At 41.6% G+C, this 22,032-nt stretch overlaps 2 protein-coding genes across 9 annotated transcripts in view; one reads left to right on the top strand and one right to left on the bottom strand.

Moving 5' to 3' along the window:
* kcnip4a (potassium voltage-gated channel interacting protein 4a) overlaps positions 1–5,774 on the top strand; it is a 123,504-nt gene extending 117,730 nt beyond the window's left edge. For 7 of the 8 annotated variants that reach the window (XM_046380689.1, XM_046380694.1, XM_046380691.1 and 4 more), the window contains 6 exons: positions 340–409; positions 935–1,005; positions 1,578–1,685; positions 1,964–2,068; positions 2,180–2,242; positions 2,330–3,496. In XM_046380689.1, coding sequence (XP_046236645.1) covers positions 340–409; positions 935–1,005; positions 1,578–1,685; positions 1,964–2,068; positions 2,180–2,242; positions 2,330–2,377 — 465 coding nt within the window. In that variant the 3' untranslated portion in view covers positions 2,378–3,496. Of the gene's footprint in view, positions 1–339; positions 410–934; positions 1,006–1,577; positions 1,686–1,963; positions 2,069–2,179; positions 2,243–2,329; positions 3,497–3,674 lie in introns of those variants that run through there. The other variant, XR_006842393.1, reaches the window with a different exon arrangement.
* sec24d (SEC24 homolog D, COPII coat complex component) lies at positions 5,234–21,668 on the bottom strand. The gene is made up of 23 exons (XM_046380687.1): positions 21,561–21,668; positions 20,197–20,403; positions 19,593–19,695; positions 19,227–19,363; positions 18,748–19,077; positions 18,215–18,339; positions 17,712–17,823; positions 17,331–17,458; positions 15,577–15,715; positions 15,310–15,425; positions 14,321–14,445; positions 12,172–12,363; positions 11,821–11,914; positions 11,076–11,192; positions 10,819–10,989; positions 10,064–10,160; positions 9,825–9,970; positions 9,600–9,738; positions 8,928–9,046; positions 8,601–8,780; positions 8,251–8,442; positions 7,530–7,619; positions 5,234–7,030 (listed from the first exon to the last, which is right to left on the bottom strand). Exons 2-23 carry the CDS (start codon positions 20,345–20,347, stop codon positions 6,890–6,892), a joined length of 3,144 nt encoding a protein of 1,047 aa, XP_046236643.1. The 5' UTR covers positions 20,348–20,403; positions 21,561–21,668; the 3' UTR covers positions 5,234–6,889.
* Positions 21,669–22,032: the final 364 nt, after the last annotated feature.

Consider the following 22,032-nt stretch of genomic DNA (forward strand, 5'->3'; position numbering starts at 1 on the left):
CTTAAGGAACTTAGAGTCAAGAAATGCTTACTCATGTTTGGCTACTTGGATTTCTGGCTTGACTTCAACCTCCTGAATATTTTAAATCCCCTAAGAGCATGTTTCCAGCCGTTTTTCCTCAAAAAAGGTAAAAGAAAAAGCAACTCAACCCAAGGTGTCTCCTTTTACCCTGAAATTGGACTTATTTTTCATTTAAGCGCGTGCACTGGAGGATTCAAGTTTCAGTCAAACTTGTTTTTAGTTGTATACTGGACCACGATTGACACGTCTTAATCTCATAATAAAACCGAGGAGTCTTTAAATGCCCGATGACCTGTGCAGTTTCATTTTGTCTTCCAGGAATGCCCCAGTGGAGTCGTCAACGAAGAAACTTTTAAAGAGATCTACTCGCAGTTCTTCCCACAAGGAGGTTTGTGTCGTGTTCTTATTCAGCAGGAGCCCACTGCTTTGTTTTTGCAGCCTGTCTTGTCGTCGCTACCCACCGTCTTTCACGCTTTCCACAATTGTGTTTCCAAAAATTTGCACAAAGTCCGGAGTATTTTGGATTAAACTTTCATCCAAGAAAATGTGTGTGTGAAAGAGAGTTTTGGGGGGGGCAACCTGGAGCTCGCTCGCCGTTTGCTCTCATCATTATGCAAAGACTGTACCCGCGGAACAAGAGAGAAAACATTAGGAAGCTTTGATATATCTGTCCACAGAGAAGAAAGGCGGACCAGAAAACATAATGGCTCACCACACAGAAAACAATGATAAGACTCTTAGCTCTGAGCATCTTGTTTTCTTCTCTTATCATGAAAGAAATTTTTTTTTTCTTTGAAGTTGTTCAAAAAAAAAGCTGCAAAACTTTCCTTTTGAACCGTCTTCCTGTTTGCAGTAGGTGTGGGTGTTGATTGAGCCGTTTTTAATTTGTCATGTGTTTGTCTTCTCTCCATAGATGCTTCGACATATGCGCATTTCCTGTTCAATGCATTTGACACAGATCACAATGGCTCTGTGAGTTTTGAGGTAAGCCGAGTATTGACGTATTTCTCCTGTCGCAAAGTCGCTACATGTGGGATTGCTACAAGTAAAGATAAATGTCTATATATAGGACTATATCAACTTGAACATGTTTAAAGCTTCGACCCTGAAAAGCCCTAAAGCATTACACCGGAGGATTATGCAACCTGCAACCCCAGTAATTATAATTTAGCCCGAGCACATCTGCCTGAGATGCCATCAACACGTGATTAATATTTATGAAAGGCATATATTTGCTTATTAGGACAGAAAAGCTGCTATTATGCCAAGACCAGAGCCTCACTGGTTAATATGCAAGCCCATTCTGTTCAACGGGCGTTTCCCGAGGGCCAATGCAGATTATGAGTCGGCTAATAATTTGAATAACGAGGTATTTTTGATTTATGGTTTCTGCACACTTGCTGTTTCATCGTTCCCATCTAATTAAAACCTGACATGATATGCTTGCAGAAACGTTGATGTACGTTGAGGTACGTCCTACACCTAATGTGCGTGGTGATTAAAAAAAAAGTGGTTTTTGGATGATTTCTCTGCGTTGCATCTTGTTTTCACTGCAGGATTTTGTTATGGGCCTTTCGATCCTCCTGCGAGGCACAATCCAAGAAAAACTGAACTGGGCTTTCAACCTGTATGATATCAACAAAGACGGATATATCACTAAAGAGGTATGCCCAGTTAAACAGTGTCAGCACATGTCATGAGATGTTTACAGAAAGACCCAAATATCCACCTTTTCTATCACGTGGATGTCAAGCCGAGAGTTATTTATTAAAGGGTCACTTGATCCAAACGGTCAACAGTGAGGCCTGTCAGTTGTATTAACGCCGTTCAGAGCTGCAGGGATGACAGGATGGCTGTATGGCTTCACATCAGGGTTATAAGAGGAATGTACTATTTTTTGGGGGGTAATTTCTGTGAACTGACCCTTTTCTGCATGTTCTAGGAAATGCTAGACATCATGAAGGCCATCTACGACATGATGGGAAAATGCACGTACCCTGTCCTCAAAGAGGAGACGCCTCGCCAGCACGTGGAAGTATTCTTCCAGGCAAGTCTTTTGCTTCGCCGCGTTCACTTGGCCGTAAATGTCAGCCACGGCAAAGAGGCTTTAAAGACGCTTTTTTTTATTTTCATCTTTTCTTCTCTCTGTCTCCAACAGAAGATGGATAAGAATAAAGATGGAGTGGTAACCATAGATGAGTTCATCGACTGTTGCCAAAATGTAAGCTGGATATCCCGACACACCCCATCCCCCACCCGTTGGCACACTTTGTGTTTTCTCACCGCTTTGTTTTCTTTTTGTGCACAGGATGAAAACATCATGCGATCAATGCACCTGTTTGAAAATGTTCTTTAACTTTTGGCTGACTGTGGAGGCTTTGGAAGAGACCATCATCTTTAGCTTTGCCCAGTAACTGACTTGGACTCATACCGTGTACATTGTGCTATGCAGACTTTTGACCGTAGATAAAATAATGTTCATTACTGTGGGCCACAAGTAGGAATAGGCGATATGGTGCGAACACTCTGGAGTCGGTTGCCTTTTGAACATTTTATTGAGTAAGTGGAATTGTGTTTCATACAAACGAATGGAAAGGAGAGGTGGGGGGGTTTGCTTTTCAAAATGAAAACATCTTAACTTCAACATTGATTTCCACCAAAAGTCTCTGGAGTGGACTTTCTGTTTGCTGAACACAGAGTTCTGCAAACTGCATTAGCCTCCGACATTCTCAACACAAGGCTGAAAAAAAAACACCCAAAACGCTTCCTTCTATCTCTGTTCGCTTGATTTATTTACTGCCAAGTGAGATCACTGTGACTTTTTACAGCATCAGAAACAAGCAAACAAACAAACAAACAAAGAAAAATAGTAACACTGAACAAAATATCTGACGTCTCTTTTTTAACGTTCCAGAGTGGCTTTCAATTCCAGAGTGTTCTCACCGAGACTTAGTGAAGCATCGCGGTCTGTCTTTTTGCTCTTTGAAGGAAGCGTTTAGAGAAAAACAAAAGAAGAAGAAAAAAAAAAACACATCTGTTGTACCATTTTGAATTGTACATACTATAGATAAAGCATTAGATAAGAACTCAATGAGATACCTTTTCGACTTTGTTCATGTTTACTTGCCAACTAGAACGAGACAACACGAGGATTGTATTGATGTCAACATCGGACCATAATATCGATGGTTTGTCCACAGAAGCACACACGTAGCCGTATTTACCGTGAGTATAACATTAGATGACGCTATCTTTGTCACGAGATAAAAGCTGCTTTCCGTGTATTTACGTTTAACTCTATGTGTGAATATTCCCTGTAAAGTAATCTTTTTTGTTTGTTTTTTTTTTTTCAAGCACTGTTGGGGAGTTTACACTAAGAGCAGTGCTTGAGGGTATTTATATGGTATTATGGTTACTGTACAAAGGATTGTCAGTCAGTTGTACAGTATTAAATGAAAGTTTGCTCTCGGGTGAATTTCAGGTCTTTAGATTTGTTTGTATAATTCACTGTTTTTAATCAGAAAAGGGCACTGAGGTTTTGGATGTTGATACGAACTGTGTAGCTTTCTAATATACTCAATATTTTTGGGTTGTCGGCTAACACGCTTCCTGCTGGTTTCCTCCTCCTCCTCCTCCTCCTCCTGTGGGTGAAGTCCAGCTGCCCACACCCATACAGCGCAGTCTGGTTCCTGCTGTCTACGATTTCAGCATTTCTAGGGCCCCAAATGTGAACAAAAACAAGGCATGCTGGGTAGAAGTCTCGCTCATTGACTCTTCCTCTGGCCCATTGGAAACTGATGGGTCACTGAGAGAAGAGTGGGAACATCTAAGTAAGTTAGTGAGTATTCACAGTGACTTTTTTTTTTTTCTTCTGTTTTCACAATGACCTGGATGTGGGAGACAGGAAGTATCAAAAGCAGCTGGGTACTTAAGGAGCGGCTGTCGCAGAATATGACAGTCTGTAGTGTCGTTCTTCATCCATAATATGTCCGGTTGCAGGACGTGTAACGGACGTACAAACCCCCTCGGTGGGGCATGTTGGCATCTGTTGATTTACTAAAGGACATTGCATGTTTTTGTGTTACTGGAGGTAATATGTATATTTCCATCAAGAAAGGCAACAAGCCTGCCATTTTTTCTTCCTTCCTTGATTTGTGTTTGTGTGCCTTACTGTTTGTAAAATGTTATGTTTATGTCTGGTTGACAATTCAAAAATATGATATGGAAGATGAAAAGTAACTGATAAAATAGGGGGAGGGGACAGCACCTACTTCAAAACATATCTACAATATGCTCTGGTGGATGAATGAAACTTTTTGCTGAATACAATGAAACGTTTCTACACGTCTTCTGTAAATAATATCTAAAAGCTCCAAAGTCGGCTATCTCTGACAAAAGTGGGGAAAAAAAAGAGAATATACACCTCAGATTTTCACATTTGTGTTAACATTAAAGGTTGTACAAGACTACATGTTTGCATATGGTGATCAAAACTATGCTATAATAACACCATTTAGGAAACAAAACATCACTATTGCTTGGTTATTGATTTTCAGCGAGTAAATCTGGGAAATCTATATTAAAGTATCATGTTGTCTGAATGTTTACTGGTTTATTCAAACATTTGATTCAGTGATGGCCACGCGACACATGCCACATTACAGATTTATACGCTCAAAGCTTTTAATTTTTGGAGAGGATGTGAACTTAAATGTGTCTCGACATGTATGGAGAGAATACGATGCCAGTGCATGTTTTAGTTTGATTGATACAAAATGAAGCAGAGACTAATCAATTAAATGTTCAGAGTATTTCTCCTTTTTTATCAACCATTTTCTGTCCACCGTCACAGTCAGTAGTGGTGTACTATCCAAAAGGAGCAGATTTTTCTGATTTGGCAGACAGGAGTCATCTGGCGCCCTCTTGTGGTAGCAGTAGGATAAGACACACACTGAGATTAAAGTATTTTGCCACCTGGACTGCATTAAAGACCATGAAACACAAAAATGACTATTGTTTGCTGTGTGTAAATTTATTTTAGTGTTCATTTGTACTTGAATGTTCAATTGTAAAAATTGTCTTCAGACATTTTCTTCACAAACAGGTCAGAGTTTTCTGTGAATATCTGGACAAACATATTTGATTCATCTTCTGTACTGAAATAAAAGTAGCTGTCAAGGCTTAAAAAAAAAAAAGAAAGAAAGCAGCCGTATTTCTGTCAAGAATTTAATTTCAGACAAAATTTGGTTGACTGTTTGGAATAAAATACACATGGCACACGGAGCCCAAGAATTTCTACAAATCTCAAAAAAAAAAACGACCGTCCATCTTTCCAGTTCAATTGGAATCACCTCGTCCAACTTCTGATAGTTAGGTACTCAAATTACCTGAGTTACGTTTGCATACAGACCAAAACGATTAAAACCAGCCGTAGACTTCTTGCACATGTTTTTTTTTTTTTTTAAAACAACTGTTACATCAACTTAAGGCAGATGGTACCGTTTTGAAAACACCAGTTGTGTATTTCACATACAGACTTTGTGAAGGCCACACATAAACAATATCACACAAATGCAAATGCATGAATTACACAGAAGCAATTTCTTTGATTAAAAACAAGCTATACATTACAGTATGATGTTGTTCCTGTGCTGAAACTCAAAGCTGATGTTACATATCATTACAGACGATTTTGCAGAGTATAGTTGGAGTAAAAAGATTTGACTGAACTTTGAGCTTCCTTCGCACTAAAAGTCTGCCGACAAAAAAAAAATCTGATGATCCCGATAGCCGCTAAATGATTTACTCCCAACGAGAACAGAAAATATTTGCTCCCTTGTTTGAGTGTTGTGTGTGTATTTGGTCCCTAAGAATCCCCTTTCAATCCCAAATCTGACCCGTGTCAGTGTAGAGAGGAAAAAGTCAATCAGGACACACGAGTGAGTTGGTCCTTGTTGTCAACGAAGAGCAACAGCTGTCACTGCGATCTGAGAACACCACAGCATCACTGTGCATTGTGACAAATGTAAATGGTCAAAGAATCAGATTTTTTTGTTGTTTTGGTGGTGGCACACGTGATCCAAATGCTTTGAATCACTCCTGGTGTAATGACAGGAATAATTTTCAGTTCTGGCAGCTGAGCCCCCCCCCAGCATTGCTAAATTATAAAGTATCTGGTTACACTATTTAAATGTGTATTTTAGTACATTTTCCACTAGCACAGCAAAAGTGATAAAATGTAAAAACCTGTATATGACTTTTAAATACTGTAAAAAATTTTTGAGTTTAAAATAAGATATTGAGACTCCTCACGTATTTAGTTTTCATGGGAGAACGTCCTGTATAACAAAGACTGGCAAACTTTATTGAATTTCAAAGTGAACATCTACAGTATTGCTCACAAATAACCTCTTGTCTTGACACTAAAGAAGGAAATGGAAAAAAAAAAAAAAGATTGGCTGCACAGTTGAGGTGTGTGTCGTATTGCTTACGCCAATGAGCAGGCAGACACTGAAGTCAGTCAGTCTCCACAGTCCATCACACACAAGTGTCTGAGCAGGAAATGTGTTGTCTGTTTCATTCCGGTTTCACCTGGAAGTTCCTCAGGTGACAAGTGGTTATTTGAAGATCAAACTGTGTGTACACTAAAGCGTGTTGGAAAGGCAGCTTTGGACTCTCAAGGTTAAATCTCAAAAGGCTCTCCATGGTCCCTCGTTTCTTCCTCTGTCTGTGCAAAACACTTCAAACGTTTCTTCCTGTGGACTGTCCTTAAGAATTCACATGGAGCCCAGAGAGACTGACCCTATGAGGCTTGTGCGTGGTCCATCTGTTGCCACGTTTCTCCCGGGCCGAGGCCGAACGACGGGCTTTAAGTGAGCAGCTGCCTGACCTCTCGGTGAACGTAGCAAAGGAAGTCCATGTAGGAAGCTCCACCGTGCAGGCCTTTGTCCTCCACCAGGAACTGACGGAACACCATCTCTGGTTTGTCCTTCTGCCTCACAATTTGGAGCTGAGAGGGGGGACAAAAAGTAAGCAAATAAGATCTGTTTCCTGGTCGAATGCAGGTTGCTAACCGTTTTACATTTAACATCTCAGCCTTCTTTCTTACTTTCCATACAACATATTCCACATCGATTTAAACCTGCTGTTTACATATTGCAGGAAGGTCTTAAACCAGTGGATTTAGAGAAATAAATGCTATTCTAACGACTTCATCCTTGACAAATACCTCAAATAACTAACAGGCGTTCACTGAGACAGTTTCTTTTCGAGAAACTGTGTTCTTTTAAACATTTTAGCCCATCCATTTATACAGCAAAGCGCTGTAATTTGATTAACAATGTGACAATAAATATTGATTCAGGCCGCTGTTGCTGTTGCAGAGGGGCGTAGTTACAGACACTCGCCACTAGAGGGAGGCAGAGATCTTTAAAAGCTTCACAGGAGCTGAACTTGTTCTCGCCTAATTTCTCCCCACTAATTTGCTTTTACTGCTCTTCATGACTTACCTTCATAGAGTTCGGCCTCTTTTCAGTCACGCTGCTGATGACGGATCGGACCTTCTTTGACAATGGGTTGTCCAGTTCAGGCAGAGCACACTGAAAAACATAATTCACAGGTCAGGTAAGTCCAAAGTAAGTAAGTAAGTGTTAAAATGGTTGTTACACTTACTAGAGGTGTAAAAGAATGCGGATACATCATAGTGTATTGATTTGAAGGTGGAAAGCAAAGTGCCTTGATTTATAAAGTGGAGATTAAAACAGTAGAAACTAAAGTTGATTCTTTTCCTTTGCTGACTTTTGTCACGACTACTTTCGCACATTTCTGCAGTGCTTCCATCCCTTATGTATCAGTACCACATGTTGAAGTGTTTTTTCGAGTGCAACCTTGAAAATAAATGTTTGAAATTTGTCTGTGATTTATGTGTTTAATCACAGCATTGTTGACTCGATCAGTTTAGCTCAGTTTACAGGTTAAACTGAACTGCATCAAATGATTTATATTGGATAAAATCATGTTCACATGTCGGATTTTATTACAAATTCAATCCTTGCTGAGTTATGAGGTGTGTATTTCTCAAAAGCAGACTTGTAATTCCATGGCATATTGCCTAACTAAACACCCGAACATTCTCTGACCATACTGTAAGCTCCAGGCACCACACAGGCAACAAAATGTCTCGTCTAACACGGTTTCATTTGGTTTCTCAATATGTTGAGGTGCTCTGACCGTGTGTCCTTGGAGGTGGGCGAGTGAGGGCAGGTTAAAGATGTTCTGGATGAAGTCTGGTGGGCTCGCTTGGCCAAGCCACAGGAACATGGCGTGGCCGTTCTCCAGCAGGAAAATGCCAGAGTCTGTGAGACGCTCCTCCGAACAGCGCAGCGGAGCAGGCGGGGCGTCGCTGCTCGGGTCCATGTTGTGCTGAAAGAAAAATAAAATAGGCGTATATTACAACATGACGTTTCCCACTGAGGTGGGAGCGTGTAAGATGCTCAGGAAATTTTACACAGACAAGGTAAATACACACATTCTCCGCTATACACCAAATGTTAATGAGTGTGTGTGAGTTTGTCCCCCACCAGTGGGATGAGGCGTGGGTAGAGCAGTAGCTGTGTGTCCTCCACCCCCATGGCCATGACTGACATCCTCTGATGGGCTCTGTCGTCCGTCGAGAGCTCTGTGCTTCCGACCATGGGAGCAGTTTTCATGAGGCTGTTCATGTAGACTGGGAACACCTTCATGGCGTCGGGCAGGATCAGCTACATATGGATACAGGCATTCCAAAAAAAACAAAACGTTTTTAAATATAAAGAAAACAACCCACAATATCTCACATATGCTATTGTATCTCAAAATGCAGAGCTTTAATTCAGCAAATTTCATTCCAGGTGTTGTCCTGCACTGACCTGACTGGCAGCAGAGGGACTGGCGCAGTTCTTCCTGTAGCAGGCCAGCATGTGGGCCGTCTGGTTGACCAGGATCTCCCTCACGTTCTTCACAGGCTGGTTCAATATGGCACGGTAAGCTGAGGGGGCATGAGAAAATGGCTGGTTAAAAGGGAGGAGAGGAGCACAGAGGCCTGACTGGCAGCTAAGGGTACGCAGGGGAGTGAAACACAAAGGATAAAAAAACAATCAGGCAGGAGAAAAGAAGGGACGAGCGCAGGGCCGATGAGAGAAGGCAAGCGAAGGTCAGTAATACAGCTTTACTTAAAGTTCGCTATGTGCAGATTCCATCTGGACTTGAAAGGACGTCCTTATTTCCACAACTCATTTGATTCAAGTCTGTGAGCATTAGGAGATTATCAAGTGATGCATGGGGTTCATTTCAACAAAGGTCAAGAAGACACTGCAGTACATCAGCAGGCCTCGTGTGCACTACATTAAACTCCTAAATTAAGAGAGCTGACTGCATGGAATGACTGAACTAAAGGACTGTTCATACATCACAGGAGGAAAAATACATCTTTTCTGCATTTGGCTATTGTGGGACAGTCTGTGTTTAAAGTGCCGACTTTAAACTGCAGATAAAATGAAGCCATCGGTGTAGAAGAGGCTGTCTTAAAGGAGGACGTTCACCTGATTTGGCAAAGAAGTTGATGAGTGAGTCTGTCTCGCAGCTCTTGTACAGCTCCGACAACTGCGAGCTGCAGTTCAGGCTGAGGTTGTGGATGCGGAGACGTCGCTGCCCGCCGATGGTGGTGTAAAGCAAGGCACACTGGGAAACAGAGTGCAAACACGAGTTGTGACCAGGCCTTGGGGATTTAACTCCTGACAAACACCAAGCAGATGCAAAAGATATACCTGTATGAAAGCCCCGGTCTCCTCATTGAGCGCGTCGTCGTGCTTCAGCTCTACGGTCACAGCCTTGTCGCAATCCACAGCCGCCATCTCGATATCTGTGGTGTTGTTCATATATACAGCACCGAAGAAGTCTGTGGCTCTGAAGCCTAACAGGAAACATTCGAAGAAATGTAAATTCCAGAGAGGCCTCTCTTTGTGGTATGTGAGCAACCCTGGCCAAGTCTTGTTCTGTTCCTTACCCGTACTGGTACGAACACGCATGATGGCATCGAATCCGATGCTCTTCTGCACGTCTTTCCTCAGGTCTCTCAAGAAATGCTCCCCGTCGGTCTCCGCCTGACAACATCGGGCACATTCAGAGTCAGCAGCAAATACTGTATGTGCATAGGATTTAACCAGCAGATGGCAGTGTTGTCGCAATATGTTTCCACGCTAATGACAAGCAGACTCTGGGATTATAAGTGGACCTTAACGCAAATAATTTCGACTAATACCAAGAGAGATAACTGACTGAAATGTCAGTCTGTGCAAAAACAAAATGTACACTAAATGAGATGTTTTATTTTTATGGAGTGATAAAATGCTGCAGTTGTTGGTAACAGACACTGTTAACGTGTTTAATGCCTGTGCTGCAGTTTTTATGAAGTCTTTCAGTGTAGGTTGAAGCCATGTGTGTTAAACTGCATTGCAATGCCTCAGTGTGTGGTGTGTTTGTACAATGTGGAACAATTTCCCATGCTTGTTGTGCCATTCCTATGGGACAGATCTATAATAGAATGTGGATAATGTGCCAAAGTCATTACGTCGATACAACTAGCTTTTATTAGGCTGCAAATGCCTTTGCCTGTGCTAAATTATGACTTCTCAGGGTAATGACGAGAATTTAAAACTGCCACATCGTCCACATCCTTTATGTGTGTGCTTTGCAACATCTTTGTGAGTGCACTCAGAGGCCTGTAAACAAAAAAAAAGGGCTTTTGCTGCCGAGTTGTACCTGGAAGTTGTTGTACTTGTAGACGGAGCCTCCTGTGTGAGAGGGCACGTCGGCCATGGTTGCCAAGTCCACATACTGGCTGGGGAACAGGAAGAGATCCACACAGCAGCCCTGTGCCACACACTCCTTAGACAGCTGCTCATACACTCCTTTCTGAGGTTGGAACAGGGTCTGAGGGAAAAACAGGGAGCTTAATTGATTTGGCATGAACTGTCTTTAAAGAAAAAAAAAACATGTAATTGCTGTGTATTTCCTACTTTCTCTTTCTCAGTATTGACCAGCTTTTTATCATCCCTGTTCTTCAGTTTGCCAGGAGCCTCAGCAGTGGGCATGGAGGAGTGGAAGATGAAGAGCTTTCCGCTACATTCCGCTGCCTGGAGGGGAGAGAGTGATGAGAGAGAAGACAAGAGATCTGAAAAGGAAAGATCACATAAAGGTGTGCAGCGAGCTCCTTCCTGACGTGTTGTTCATAGCTTTAAAATGAAATCATGAGGTCGCCAGGTGCAAAATCCAACTCCAGCAGAGGATCAGATCCTCCTGATAAGAATACGCTTTAAACACAGAGTGCTCGCCTGTGCGGCAAAATAAACTGATTTAAAAAGAAAGTAAAAAAAAAGAAGAAAAACCTGAAATGTGAGCACAAACAGCAATGAGCACATCAGCTCTTTGCTGTTGTGTAACGTCACAACTGCTTCTAATTAAAAGCCGTGTGTGAACTTTTCCTTCCCTGTTTGCCAAAAGGCTGACCTCACATCACTGGGAAAGTTTGCTGGACTTTAAAGTAAACACAAACATGTCAGGAAGACGAAAAAGAAACTTCACGGAGTTGAATGATTTCAGAGATAACAGTGTGTTGGATTGAGAAACACGGCTGCTAATCAAATGTAGCCTGTCAAACAGGAATAGTCCACATCAGCAGCAGATGTACCCATGATTGAGTGTGGGCTGCAGAGGGGCCCTTATCTCCCACTTCATGGTGACTGATATCACACTGAGGCTAACCTTGAATGCCTCCACGCCGGCCTGGATGACAGGAGCAAAGACCGTTTCGCTCTCACTGGTGTCTGCAAACATGTCGGGGATCTGGTCCAGGAGGCTAGAGAGGAGAGGGACACGATCATGGCTTGGTCCTTTACGGGGGAAAAAACCTGGCACTGAGTAATTTCAAAAATGTTTTTATAATATTTGACTGAATATTAGCCATGTTAACCTTCATAACATATTACACTTTTTCCTGTTCGCTGATATAAAAATGAGCATTTATTTATCTGAATTCTCTGGGACAGCATGGCTAATTCTCCACCCTAAATGGGGACAGTCCTTCCATATATTCATGAAAGGTTTTCATCTCACTTGAAGATGACGGCCCTCGATTCCTGATAGTTGACGAGGAAGCCATCGAGCAGCGGGACGAACATCTCAGCTGTGTCTGAAACCACCATCATCTGCGGCTGGGCCAGAGCGCTCTTCACGTTGTAGAAGTGGAGGACCTTGTTGTAGGTGACAAAGCCCACCCTGATCGCGGAGCTCTCCATACCGTCCTCTCTGGTGGGTTTGGGGGTTGGGGGGGGGGTAAGAAATCTATGAATTCCAGAGTGCTTCAAGAAAGTCTGGTTAAATGTTACGCAGCTGCATGTGTGCAGCGTATATAATCAATGTGTGTTTGTGCTTGCTGTCACATTTACAAGAATCCATTGCGGAAATATCACTGCATGACTGCTTTCTAGAAATGTATTCACCATTACATCCTCGTCCCTGTTCTGTAAGAGCCGTGAAGCTGTTACTTTAACAAAGTAATGAAATCTTTTGGACAAAATAAAACACATGAGAAAAAGCTGGTTTATCTTTTGGCTTCCCATCCCTCTTCGGCTCTATTTTGCCAAACATTTCCCAGCCACGTCAAATTACTGATTCTAAACATTCATTAGGGAGTGGAATAACATCCAAGAGGGACTTGTTTATTAATGTTTAAGCTAACCTAAGTGGTGATTCAAATGGAGAGGAAGGAATTAGCTGCCACAGGTTTTCAGAATCCAAATAAAATGTTGGTGAAGAAAACAACGGAACCCATTAACTCATATTTCTTTCTGTTTGTTTTCTCCCTGGGATTACAGCAGGCTCGCTTGTTCATTTACACCGCAACAAAAGAGGGTATCATTTAATAATCTGATCATTTTTTCAAATGTTTTCTGGAAAGAACAATGTCAAACGCTAACTACTTATGGGCAAAATATTAATTTCCTTTACAGAAATGCTTCATTTAAGTAAGTAAGTCTGAATTTATTGTTATTTTCTTTTATTGGAAACTTTATTCTTCGTATATTTTCAATTGTATGGTTGCCTAAAAACAATTTCAAGTTCCTGCAGGTTCAGCTGAGTTTCTAGGAGTTTTTAAGGGTCTGTTTTACCTTTAATTCATATCAAATTTGTATGATCGTGTTAAGAAACTGCTTACTTGTACAATAAAACCTCATAGTGGATAAATGCTCCTTGAAACAGTACAGTAAAGACATGAACGCCCCTGACATTCACCAGAACACTGAATCGGGGTGTGCAACTGGTAGCCAACCTGAACCAAAACCATACATCAAAACCTTTCACCATCATCGCTATTTAAAAGCATTCTCCACTGACTCTGCCAACTGCACTTTGCTGGTCTCTCTTCATAAATCATGCAGACACACTCAGAAACATGTAATGTGGCTCAAACCCTTTTTTGAAGTGAATATGTCACTGGTAAGCTGCGAGTCCACGGCTCATCCGTGAACATAAATCACCGGTGCTGCTGGGAATAATAGACTGCAAGTAGATGAGTTTATTGTGTTCTTTCTCATACAAGGCAGTGATTAAAAAAATAGTCCCTATCTACATCTGCATCGACTTAACCCGGGCTCTGGCTTAATCTTGAGTGAATTAAACATGCAGTTGGGCAAATACTGCACGATTACATGAACCATAAAAAATGCAGGCAATCCAAATGCTTTAATGTGGCGTCTGGAAAAACAAAAGTAAAGATTCAAACACAGCTGAAGAGGTGGCTTGCCGGGAGTCCACTTCTGCTAAGTGTTTTAAGGGTGATGTCATGGCAGCAGACAAATATGGATATACTGCTGCTGAGACTAATGAGGTGGAGAGAGGAAAAGAAAACTTCCAAGTTATTTTCGGAGTAAGGAGGGGTTGAAGTGCATCATCCTCACCTCCGTGATAAATCAAGAACTCAGTTCCGGGCTAATGCTTACCCCGAAACCGGTGTTGTCTGGAGCACAAAGCTTTTTGATTTGTTTTTGTTTTGTTTGCCTTTCAGAGATGAGAGCCTGCACTATAACAATTTCCATTTTTGGCAGCTTCAGCTCCCTTCCTAACCGAAACCCAACATCTGAAAAACTCGCTGGCTTGGTTTTGAGGAAAGTCTGCTATTGTCAAGTATATGCTGGATACCAACTGTAATAACGGTCTTTAAGCACATTACTCTACTGTATTGGAAAAGTCTTACTGGTCTTACCTGGGCAGATTCTCCAGCAGAGTCTTCAGCTCATCACATATCAGTTTGACCAGCCCACTTTTAATGTTGTTGTAGGACACATCAATCATAAAGATGTAGGCAGGGGGGTTCGGAGGCTTGTTGTTCTGCGTGAGAAGAGACATTAATTAGTTTGCTATTTTAAAATCTGTCCAGTCGAACACAGCTTAACGGCCATGAAGCGTAAAATACCTTATTTCAAAAGGAAATGAGAAAAAAATTACCCCTATGCAAAATTAAGCTCTTGAACAAACGAGCCCTGAGGAAATAAATTATTATTATTCCCTTGTCTCAATCCCCTAATTTAAGGTCTTAATCATAGCATAACAACAGAAGCCCAAAGCCTGGGGTCCACCTAATGCCTTCCACCTTCCATTGCTGTTATTAGCTCTCTAAAACCAGATATATTTCCTTTTGTGCTCGCTTTTAGCTTTGGGTAGCCCTGAGGAGGCCATGACAGTTATGAATTCCTGAAAAGAGGGCGATGTGTGTGTGTGTGTGTGTGTGTGTGTGCATGTGAGGATGACTGACGATAAGATACTGTTATGTTTCCACAGTTACAATCCATGACAAGGCACTCACCTTGGCTTTTGTTTAATAACTGGTCTCCAGAGGCTGTTTATAAGTCTTAATAAACAGTGCCAAAGTAGGCCAGTGGAGTGAGTCAGCTTTGCCAACTTACTCTGAACCTCTAACTTCGTTCTAAACAGTGACGGTCTCCATGGAGACACACAGCTGATTACTGCTGTGTTTTTGTATTTTTGCCAAAAATAATAAACAAAAAAACAACTGAGTGCTTCTTGTCCTGCATTCAGTCTTGACAGAATGTAGGGTATCATGCAAAAGTATCATACATTGTTAGACTTCTGTGACAACCATTGATTTCAAGTGACAAATCTTGCATGACACTTTCACTTTCTCTGCGTTTACACCAGCAAACAAATCCCTGAAATGAAGAGCTTGTCCTGAACCTTGCAGTAGTCCAGCGTGGCCACAAACTCGTAGGAGCCCAGAGACAGCTCAGGCCTCTCGTACAAGTCCACCCTCCGGCCCATGTGGTCCAAGTGTTGGAAATAGAAAGCTGGCACTACGGTAAGACAAAAAAAATAAGAATAAAAATACATTTGAATACGGAACTATGCACAAAATAGTCTTAATTTTTAATTTCAAAACTTAGCATGACGTCTTTGTTCTGACTGCTTTACGAGTTTCATGTGACACTGTTTTTTCTCCTGTACCTTCAGTGACACAGCTGCAGAAACCACACTGGTAGCGGCGACCTCCATCAATAAACTGCATGTAGGGACACATGTAGGCCTTGCATCGATTACAGCGGATCGGGCCTGTCTCGCCGTGGTTCACAACATACAGAGGAGTCTACATGGGATACACACATACACAAGGAGACCATTATGGTAAAGTTTTCAACAACTGTTCCTAAATTAAGTTTTTAAAGAAACCCTTAAAAGGAAACTTGAACAGCTTCACTAAATTCTCATACACAGTGTATGCATGGTTTAGATTCCCTGCGATCTTCTCCATGTTTACAACAATACATTAATGTACTGGATTTGAAACATACTGTTGCACACACTGTGCTGGTTCTATGGCACCCAAACAATACACTTTCACATACAGAACATTTGTCTGTGTGGAATGTAAATGCTTAGCTTGAAGCTGTTTAACACACACACCAGAGAAGTGTTACTGAGTGCCATATACAGGCCTGCAGATGACAGCGACTCTCTTTAGGTATTTATTTAAGACTCCCTGGGGGCTTTGACACAACATTAATTTAAAATATTTGCTTCAAGTGAACTCAACTGCCATAAAACACAGACCAGGCAATAAGCAGGTTTATTATTAGACGGGAGACTTCAAGGTGGGGAGTAAATGTGTTTACATTATCTTAAAGCTGCTTCCCCAGAGCGGAGAACAATACCTGCTGGCTGACAAAACAATGCTCACAGGCATCCAAGCATAACAGCATGCTCTTCAGAGTTGTGAACAAACTCTTGTTTATGTTTTACAATTTTGATGGAACTGTAGTGTGATTATGTGGCATGCTGCAATAGATGGAATCAAAACCGAGAGTGCAATGCACTCAGGTTTAATTCTTTTTGTGTAAACCTCCTTTCTTCTTGAGTGGACATTAGTTAATTAGCCTTAAGTCAGATGAGAGAAAGCTAACATTGCCTAAAAAGGCCAATTGGTGTCTGGGACAAGGCGAGTGGGGGTGGGGTATCCGAGGCAGGGATTCTTGGATCACATATGAACCAGCACGAGGTCATTCACAGGACAAATTAACTTCTGCAGTACACAGAAACAGAGACAAGTAGATTTGGTGGTTGCATATTTTACTGAACAAAGCTGACTCTTATTTTTTTAAATTAACTTTTTACAATAAAAGATCAATCTCTACCCTACAGGTAAAAGCCATTAGAGGAAATCATAAATAAACACAGCTAGATTTAAGACATATTTTTTTAAATGATAGACTCACAAGGGAGAATTTGAAAAACCCACTGGAAATGCAATAATTTGGTCTTCCCACTGCATTTCCAAATACCGTTCATTCTAAGTTTCAGAGAACCGCTTTGGTGTGGGATGAGTGTTTATACATGCGATGTTTCCCAATTATAGAATTTAGGCCCACCCAAGAAGATTTTCTTTCCTTTCAAGATTCTGCATGAAAATGTGAAAGATGTGTAGACTGGCTGAAAATAAATTACATGCATTAGTGTGTAAAGATACTGAGCAGGAAAGAAATCATCAAATGTCCACATGCTGTATCAGAGCTGATGATACCACCACCCAGCTGATGGATGCTTCCCAACACACAAGGCTTGGACCAGAAGCCATGCTGCTACAAATCAGTTCAGTCTTCCTGTTTTTTTTTTGTTTATTTATTTTTTAGTTTATCTTATGTATTGTTGATATTTGAACTTTGTTTGGGCTAAGGCAAAAGGCTTCATGTAAAATGTAAATTCACCTCATTCTTTGGCAAACTGGCAAAGGGTTTAATGATGGTAGCCAGGGGCACATGACACTGTTTGGCCAGATCGGCGGTGCAGGGTAAGGAGTAGGCTGTGCAGCGCATGAACCTGGGACTGGCATTTCCTGTGATTAGCAATAAAGAAAAAAAAAGTTAGAAAGAAGTTTGAATATCAAGTCATTAACTAAAACTGGGACAAAAGCCTGTAAATTATAAAAAAATTTCAAAACTTGATGTGCTTTGTTTTAATCTTTTCCAAAAGAGTAACTAAATAAATAAACCAGATGATAACTGATGCTCACCTAAAGTTGCCATAGATTAAAATCTACTACAGATATTTTGTGCTCGAAGAGAAATTTAAACATTAATGCGAGTTACCTTGGTCCTGTACTGTGAAGTTCGTAGTGACCAGAGGTGGAACCTGTCCTCTGATGTTTGTGCTGAAGACCTGCCCTCCATGTTTCACTTGGTCATCCTCAATCACTTGAGTCTAAAGCAGACAAGTTTGAAGCATTACAGCACGATCTGATTCCTCAAAAGCCGTTAGGCAGATACCATGTTTTTTGAAAATGGGTACTTTATTACCGTAATTGTGACAGCTTAACTGCAGGGGAATAAATGCAATGTTTGCCAACATTCATTCAATCATGTTTGGTTTTGCTTGACCAGTAATTCATAAATGTAAAGATACATCTTTCAAACATCTGACAACACCCAGCATATCATTAATGAAGTCAGTGAAAAGACTCGAAAGAGAAGATCTACCTGCCTTGGCCAGACCACTTTTAGGAATCAATAAGCTTCTGGTTCAGGACAGAAAATGTGGAATGATGTTGGTCTGTGAAAGTATACAGTCCCAGGAGGATTAGCCATCTACTCACTGTGCTGGGGATGGAGTCAGGGTCGAGTTTCTTTTGAGGTGGTCCAGACAGACCTGGAGCTGGTGCTCCAGGGAAGGCCCCAGGCATGCCTGGAGGTGGCCCGGCCATTTGTCCCCCAAACTGACCTGTGCATTTAAACAGGATATACTTGTTGGATGAGCTGTAGAATAAATTCTGATCTAACAGCTCCAGTCCTATCAATAAGAACTTATTGTTTTCATGCTTAACAAGGAAATAAAGGCTGATTCCTCTGCCTTAACTATTCAAACAAATAAAACTGATCTATGACACAGAGCAACAAGCATGGAAGACACACTATATGAAAAGATAAAACATTTTCTCTTGTTAATTAGTTCAACTTTTTTACTGTGTGGTGGTTGAAAATATTTTTGCTGCATGCCTGTATTTGCTGTTGTATCAGGCTCACAATCAGTAAGTAACTGCTGCAGTCTTCTGTTCAAAAAGGTGTAATATCCCTTTCAGAAAACGTCTGAGTGGAATGAGCTCAACTTTTTTTTTTTTTTTTCACTGACCTGCTTGCTGCAGGTATCCTGGTGGACCAGCAGCTCCGGGACCAGGCTGCTGAAACCCTCCAGGACCTGGCGGAGGTGGCCCTGGGAAGGGTCTACCCATGCCTGCCATCGGAGGGCCTCCCATCAGTGCCGTTGGTTGTCCTGCCATTGGTTGTCCTGCCATTGGTTGGCCTGCCATTGGCATGCTTGATGGAGGTGACTGTGGTGGAGACATGTGGGGGGACTGTGGGCCTGGAGGCGGCTGGCCCATTGCTGGAGGAGGGGGTGTTTGGAACGGCTGCTGGGTTATAGAGCTTGTTTGAGGAGGAGGGCTGTGCATGGGGCCTGGGGCTACACAAGAAACAGATACAGTCTGGTGAGTACATTGTCTCTTCTGCTGAAATACTATCACCAGTAAAAAAAAAAAAATAAAAATAAAAAACAAAATACTTGGTTGCTATGACCTGTAACAAATGCAAGTCAGTTAATGGCAAACTTACCATAGTTGCCCAAGTTCATGGCACTCATCTGATTGGTGAGCTGCTGTGCTGGAGGCACAGCTGGAGAGGCCATGCTGTTGTATGGGGACTGTGGAGGTTGTCCATAAGCAGCAGAAGCAGCTGGTGGCGCAGGGTATCTGGGAAACACAAGAACAGTTATTAATGTACAGCATGGACAGTATAGCCTGAAGATGTTTTTAACATGCAGTGTGAAGTTCTGTGAAAAAAAACAACAACAGTTTTTTCTTACTGAATAAAGAGAGCCTCATCTGTACATATCTATCTTTGGGTGTTTTGCAAATTCATAATCTCCTTATGATCATTTTAAGCTGTGCCAAACACTTGCTCTTCAGTGGAGATCGTTACCTTTGGGGGTGGGCGCCATTCTGCTGGGCGCTTGGATTGTACTGACTGGACACTGGAGGGGGCGGCATCCCGGCAGCAGAGGAAACTGGTGATTTCATCATACCTGCAGTCGGTAACAGACACCATGTGAGCAGTTTGTATGTATGGTTTTCACTGTATCACAAGAATTTTACCCTTCAAACATATGTCGTATGTTTCAGCGTGCTGTGAGATTTAACATTAAACCAGTAAAGTTACTGTATCTTTGCATGTGCTGCTGGGATGTTAACTGTGTGGCATAGCACATGAATTATTTTAAAGGCCGGACACACAAATTCATTAGAGATTAAGTAACTTTTGTTGCAAGACATTCCTTGTAGCATACAGAGCACTCCAGACCTGTCCTTCAGAAAGACTCCTCTCAGCCCAAAATGGCAAACTTGATCTCTGAAATCTCGTGAACTTCTTTTGTCATGATGAAAAGAGAGCACTTGTTGCAGCAACTGATGTAATTCAAGAATGAGTGAGCTGATCTTGCTAGGAGGCAAGACCGAACTTGTTAAATGAAAGCCTAAAACCATGTTATCTGAGAAACAGTCCAAATACAACAGTTGAAGGGTTTTACCTGTTGGTGGAGCTGTGAATGCCTGAGGCGGTCCCCCATAGTGCCCGTAGAGGGGCTGTGCAGTACCAGTCCCAAATCCACCTTGGTAGCCCCCCATCCCTGGCTGGGGCTGGGAGTATGGGGGTGCAGCAACATAACCCTGTTGACTCATATTGATGGGACGAATGTTACTCTCTTCTCATGCCAGGATGAATGAGTCTTGACAACCTGTTAAGTTGAAAGAGTGGAAATTTTAATTCCGCATGGCGTATATCTGCCCAGTTTTGACAAAATGAATGAAGCCTTTCTTTAATATAGATAATGTGTTGTCATATATATCGATACAAAAACAGAGACCAAGAATATTCCAGTCGACAACCTGCCATTTTTTGCATTCACCCTGTCAACGTAAGTCTTAAATTGATTTCCTTCATAAATCTAGCTTGTTTACAAAGCCACTACAACAACAGCTGATATTTGACCTCATGCAATCATCAACACTCCTGTCACATGGACTTTTGACATTGCTTCTTGGGAGATAAGACAGGCCTAACCTTGATTCATAAAATATCTTCAAGTGACTACAGGAGTTTCTGTTTTCCTATCAGAACTACAATTCAGTGGCAGGTAATAAATGTTCAGTTTTTACGCCCTGATTCGCATAATCCTGGCTATATGTATAGCCATATAGGCCTGCAATTAAGGCCATTTAAAAAAACTTTTTCACTCATAGTTTTGGCTTACAGGATGTCTCTTGTCCATAAGTTTTACTGTCCTCTGCAGTAAATGATGCGTTATAAAAGCAATGGGCTTGTAGACTTTTTCAGGGTGTCAAAACAAGTTGAACTTTGGCACAACTGGATAAACAAAAATAACAGCTGCGTACTGACAACACCATGAAAGCGTTTTATTACAACATAATAAACAAATTCAACACATTTTTTCACCCGAACGAGAAGCAGTCTGAAAAATAAACAAACGTGGTTAACTGTTCTGTTCGACAGTTAATTGTATCTGCTACTTCCGAGAAATGCCACGTCAAAGACCGTTATGATGGCTAAAAGTCCGAGCATCCCTGTCGTCCTTCAAATCACATCCAACTGAATGGACACATATGATGTCTTCTTGGTAGTACAGTATTTTGCCAATAACATGTAGCTCAGCGTATTCTAAAGAGTGCAATAAGGTGACAGCACCTCTTTCAGTGTTGATTACATATTGATGGAAAACATCTTGCTAGCTACGCGGAAATCACTACAAAGTTTTCCTTTGCACTAGAACCGCATTCATTTCGGCTCCAAATATCGTCAAACGGGGGCTTCTCTGACACAGAACTGTACGTTTGAATTAGGTAAATTTGTAAATGCTGTCGTGATGGTATTTACCTGAATATTGGGTAGAGTCCTCTTCACTGTGTATTGCCCTCAGTGAAAGCAGAGTGCCACGTCAAACTCCACCAAAGCACCGGTCGCTGGCTACGCGTCGAAAAGCACTAGTGTACTCGGAAAAAAGACACCAAGTTTCCGGTTAGGAATTTCAACATAAAATCATCAATGGCGAATAAACGTTCTTAAATGATATGAATGAGGCAAGCACAATACCCTTTTATAATATATGTTTTATCATAGCTTATTTAAAACAGACCTACGTTTCTACACAACCGAGCATTTGTTTTACCCATTACATTATACTTTTATTTTTAAGAGCAAACAGTTGAACTTCTGCCATTGGGCAATGTGTTTTCGGTTTATTTGACAGTTGTGTCTCGCACTGTACGCATGCGCAAAATAGAGGGAACCCATACACGTCAGCACAGGGGATGTGGACCTGTGCGGATCTTACAGTACATGCGCTTTG

The sequence above is a fragment of the Scatophagus argus genome, chromosome 23, assembly GCF_020382885.2.
Source record: "Scatophagus argus isolate fScaArg1 chromosome 23, fScaArg1.pri, whole genome shotgun sequence".
NCBI lineage: Eukaryota > Metazoa > Chordata > Actinopteri > Scatophagidae > Scatophagus > Scatophagus argus.